This window comes from Pygoscelis adeliae, unplaced genomic scaffold, assembly GCF_000699105.1.
Source record: "Pygoscelis adeliae isolate BGI_AS28 unplaced genomic scaffold, ASM69910v1 Scaffold22, whole genome shotgun sequence".
Classification (NCBI taxonomy): Eukaryota; Metazoa; Chordata; class Aves; order Sphenisciformes; family Spheniscidae; genus Pygoscelis; species Pygoscelis adeliae.
In genome coordinates, this window is record NW_008824350.1 from 1,470,977 (window position 1) to 1,476,310 (window position 5,334).

General features: G+C 41.0%; 1 protein-coding gene across 5 annotated transcripts in view; it reads right to left on the reverse strand.

The window, feature by feature from the left end:
* Positions 1–2,487: 2,487 nt before the first annotated feature.
* The window catches only part of NUMB (numb homolog (Drosophila)), a 38,321-nt gene continuing 35,474 nt past the window's right edge, over positions 2,488–5,334 (reverse strand). For all 5 annotated transcript variants that reach the window (XM_009319189.1, XM_009319188.1, XM_009319190.1 and 2 more), the window contains one exon: positions 2,488–4,420. In XM_009319189.1, the coding sequence (XP_009317464.1) occupies positions 3,717–4,420 (704 nt within the window). In that variant the 3' untranslated portion in view covers positions 2,488–3,716. The remainder of the gene's footprint in view (positions 4,421–5,334) is intronic.

Sequence of the window (5,334 nt, forward strand, 5' to 3'; positions counted from 1 at the left end):
GTGGCAGCAAGCATGCATATGAAGGCTCTGAAAGAGAAATTTTCAGGCATTAAAGGGGGGGCATGTGGGGGGGAGGTGAGATTATATAATGATTTGTTAAACCAGGAAAGGCCCTTGGATGTCTTCAGTATCTCAAAATGGAATTATAACTTCTGAGCAAAAGCATTTTTTTACAGCCTCCACAGTATTATTGTAACCTAGCATCAGCCCTAACAGTCCCCCTCTTCCTCATTCCAGGCTCCCTGCTGAGACCTGGATGGGTTAATCAATTAGCACCATCACCCATTTATTATTTGCATAGACATAGCTATAAACTAGTAGACTGGTGAGTAGTGTTGATGTTTTGGTTGGGGGTGTGGAGGATTAGCTTTTTTTTTTTTTTTTTCCCCCCTTGCTTGTGTTACTTTTAATTTAATTCAGGACTGTGCTCATACCACTCTTCTCTCCTTCAGTCCAGACTCAGTACTCAGGGCAGCAGTAATACATAGGTGTAAATCCCCAGGCTTGACAGCTTAAAGCTGGTTTGGAGTCTAAATACAGTAAATCAGTTCAGCTGCATCTAAAAATAAGAATTACTAATCTAATGGTTGCACTCTCTTCAGCACAGGTATGGCTTCAGGATTGGACACACTGCTTTAAGATGTGAACAAACTGAAAAGTCTAGAAGCAATCCAGTAAAGGAGCGAGAGGTGACAGTTACCAGCCATTTGGGGTGGGTCTTTCTGTGGTCTGAGAGATTCTGCTTGCCAGAAAAGACAAAAGTACTTATTTTTGCAGTTAAGATGCTTTAATTAGACTAGGGAAAACTTCCTCTGCTGTAATTCATGGTAGGCGTTACAGTGTAATGTTTGAAGTTTGTCATCATTGCATATTTGAGAGCAATGAGATGGTTCTGAGACCTTCTAATTGTGTTTGTACGTAACTTTGCATTTAACATCTCAGACCAGCACCTTTTTTTTGTGCATAGGATATTTTAGCATTTTAGTATATAGTATGACTTTGCCTTTTGAGACCAGGGACTAATGACAGACTGTTGAATTCCAGTCTTAGTGAAGCCCTCTCAGTTCACATGTGGCAGGTAGCCAAGAGAGATCTGTGGACCTGCTCAGGAAGTACAGTTAGAAGTTGATTCTGGTTGTATCATCAGACCCTTTTGTCCCAGAATAAGCAGTCAGTTCTATAATATCCCTTTCTACTGCGCCAGAGGCTCTATTTTTAGAATATTTAAATGTTCTGTGTAGTCAGCTTTCATTTGAGCTGTATGGTTACACAAGATGGGGCCAGGGAGGACTTGAGGGCTGTAACAGTCACCTGGAATTTAACATTGAAGGTGTAACACCTCTGACCTCCTTTCAGCTGCATAACCATGGTAGTAAGGATGGCATTTGACAGCATGCAGTTCAGTGCTTTAAATACGTCATCACTGTAATAGTTAACTAAAGGGTCTTTTTATATTTCTTCTATTTGGCAAGCTGAGCTTTTCCCTCTACATAGTGCCACTTGACTGCCTAACTGAATGTTTCCTTTTTTGATTTGAGAATCAAGACATTCATTTTCCTCCCTAAACAATGGATTGTAGGAAGGTCATATCTCCTTTACTGTTATCTCCAGGGCAGGGGAAGGGTGTAGCTATACTGGGCTATTTTCAGCTGATCTTTGGGCACTGCTGTGAAAGATATGGAACTAATAGGAAAGAAAACACGTATAGCTTATTCTATTACAAATGTCTACAACTATTTGCTTACTTTGTGAAAGCTGAAAAAAAGCATTGGTAGCAACTCAAATACCATAGGGAATGTTGGCCATTACTATTCATATCATACTGAAAACAGGTGAGAATCTGTAAAGAAGAAAAGCCCCAGTTTTCTAGACCATATCACTGTGCAACTCGCTGCGCTTGCCTGGAAATGGAAACTGCTGGAAACTAGGGCCAAACAAAGGGAGCATTTCTTCCCCTTCAGGTTACAAAGTCCGACTTATGTCTAAAACTACACAGCGCACACAAGAATGCAGCAGGAAACAGTCATACTAACAGGGTAGGTATCGACTTACTGGGAGAACAGAAGAGTGAAAATACACTGTCTTCTCACGTGGCTCTTAAGATCTTCACTCCTTTTAGTAGTAGGGGAAGGAAAACCAAAGTGAGTTTTCCTTTTTGAATATTAGTGTTTTCATATTTGTCTGTATGTAAATATTCAATGTTAGAAAATACAGCAATGCAAACCCAGAATCTGATGTTTTCAGTAAAGCCCTCTATTTCAGAGCTTTAAATAGTTATGGGTCACAAGGATATTTGCAAGTTCAGTCTTAAAGTTCGAGGTAACGTAACATGGTGTACAAAATGAGAGGTGTTAAGATACCATTACTAAGCTTCTAGGTTGGCAAGCAGGGCTCATCTACATTGACCTAATAACACAGACGATACCCAGAAGGGCAAATCCTGAAGACTGAAGGGGGCGGCAGGGAATAAAGCTTCACAGACAGCACTTCTACCACCAACATTTATTTCTGTTAAAGCAGATTATAAATCATCAGTACAAATATATATAACTTACATTTGCTTGTAAGGCCAAAGTTTAAAAGTAAAGTTAAAATGAGATGGTTTTCACAAGTCACCAGAGGCAGAACCTGGACCAGCTGCAGCCTTAACCACAAGGTTTCACAAATCAGTGGGAAAAAAAAAATAAAACCAAAGTTAAAAACCTCTTAAGATCTATTGACAGACAAACATAAAATGGTTTCCCAGGTAGCCCCAGGATGTAGGTATGATTACAGTAAGTTGTCACAGTAGTGTTAGAACCAATAGATTAAGACAAAGAAACTGCAGCAATACATGAAAGGAAAAAACCCATACTATATATAATATGTAGCTTGATTCCAATAAAAAACAGTAAATTTTCCCCATGGTTTTCAAACCATGACAATACTGCTCTTTAATTTTCTTTATTTAAAACTACAATATAATGACTTATTGGTTGTGATTGTTGTTGCAATATGCTACTTACAATGAACAGATACAAGAACAAGCTAGAGCCCCTTTTCCCACCCCCCCCAATATTACTTACAATAAGAATCAGAGATAAATCAATCTTATGTACAATTTCTTACATCCAACCCCCTTTTTTTTTTTAACCTTTGGCAAGATTACTTACAACTCATACAGCTTTTAATATCCAACTATTTAAAATATTCTAAATGCATAAAAATAAAGATTTTGGCTTTACTTTATTCTTTACATATAATATTCACTTTGTTACTCAAAATGGAAGCTCAACTTTTTCCACAAACCTAGCTTTTGCTAAGCAGGTGACAATCTCCCACCCATATCCACCCCATTTTTTCCCTGAGGGGGAACGTCCAGGACTCGCAGGGCATCAGAAGGACACAAGTACAAAATCTGCCTTCCTTTCTGTGAGATAATTGATGTTTCTGCAGAACAGGCTTTGGGACTGGGTGCCTTTCTTTGCTCTGTTTGACTTCCAGCTTTCCAAGTGAGGAGGGAATGCAGACTGGGGCGGCTCCAGGATTCCTTTTAAGAACTGCACATTAAATTCTCTGTATGTTTATATCCTCCCCATAATTGTTCCCTCTTTCTAACTCATTTTCGTTTGAAGGGACCTTTGGGATTATCAAAGCAAACTGATCAGAAACAGTCCCCTCTGCTCCCTTTATCCCTCTATTCTAATGTACAATTTATCCACCCCCCATAGGACTGCTTAAAGTTCAATCTCAAACGTCTTCTGTAAATCACTTGAGAAGGGGTTAGTTGGAGAGGGATTAGTGCGCTGCTTTGCCTTGCTTTCTAGTGCTGCCCACTGTGCTTCAAATGGGTCTACCTGCGGAGCAGCTGCAGGAGGCTGCGAATGCTTGTCCTCTGCAGCCCATTTGCCACCGTCAACTCCGTTTAAAGCTGCAGAGCCATTGTGCTGCGCAGGTGGATTGAAGAAAGGGCTGGCCGTAGCACTGTTGCTTTCATACTGAGGGCACGTCTGCTGTTTTACAAGACTGGGTGACTGATGCGGATGGGCTGCTGGAGTGTGGCTTGCAGTGCCAAAGACGTTGGCTACCATCTGGGAAGGTGTGATTCCAACCACAGGTACGCTTGGGGCTGCATAGGTCATCCCATTTGCTACAGCATAGGGCTGAGCTGGAATAAATGCTGGCTGCATGGGTGGTACCACGCCCACCGGCACAGGCTGAGGCGCAATGAAGGTGCTGACTGGGAAGGCTGGTGCTGACTGGGAAGCTGCTGGAGGAGGCTGTAGTAGTGGCTGTGGGGCTGGGGTTGGCTGCTGTTGGGCTCTGACAGTCTTTGAGACCTCTTCCAACCAGCGGTCTGCCTCTGAGGGAGTACGTCTGTGATTTCCTTGGAAGAGACTTGGTGAGGCCGCACCTGAGGAGGTGCTGCTCCATTCAGTGCCTGGGAAGGAAAGCACGGTGAAGTCACTAATATTTCCACTCCTCACCCTTTTATCAGTTAGAAAGGCTGGAGGATGTACACAACGACAGACAGGCCTCCTCCCTCCACGGTTGAAAGACTGCTACCAACACTGGAAGCATCTTTATGCATCCACTGTACTGTTCTGTTATAGAAAGACATTGGTCAAGAAGGGGTATAGAGAAGAGTTTCTTCACTAAAATGCAGATTTTTTTTATTTTTTTTCCCCTTCATAGCAGACATCTGAGACTTCAGGGCATGCAGGAGTGCTGCCGCCTGCACTCGTAAGTTAGTGGCAATGATCTAGTCCATAACCACTAATTCCTCTAACTGGGGAGTATCAGTTTCTGAATGTATGGCTCAAGACTGGTGGACTGTTAGAACACAAAGCTACAAGAAACTGTTTTAAAGACTCATTTGCTCTGTTTCCTAAATTAAGGCTTTACCCTCTAAAGGACAGTAATGTAATGGTGCTGAATGAAAAACATTCATTTTTCTGTCCCATACACATTGAAGTGTGAGTACTCACTACAATATATATATATATGAACATTTAAGGCAATACATCTAATCAAATTACTATATGATATGTAAACTGTACTTACTATGACTCCTTTATATTCTTCCTCCTTCTCCACTCACTCTTCCCTTACTCTTTTCATATATAATTCAGGCTGTTAACCTCTCAAACTCTTTTGCAATGTTCAACACTTAGCATTTTAGACTTTTCTTCTATAAAACCAGCTCTGATTTTAACTCATTTATCTTCAATGATTTAAAAAAAAAAAAAAAAAAAAAAAAGAAAATCACCATCATTTCCATTCCTCCCACAGTTTCAAAACTATCTCCCACCAGCTGAGTTCTGGTTTTCCTTCTCCCTACAGTTTCAAATTCTC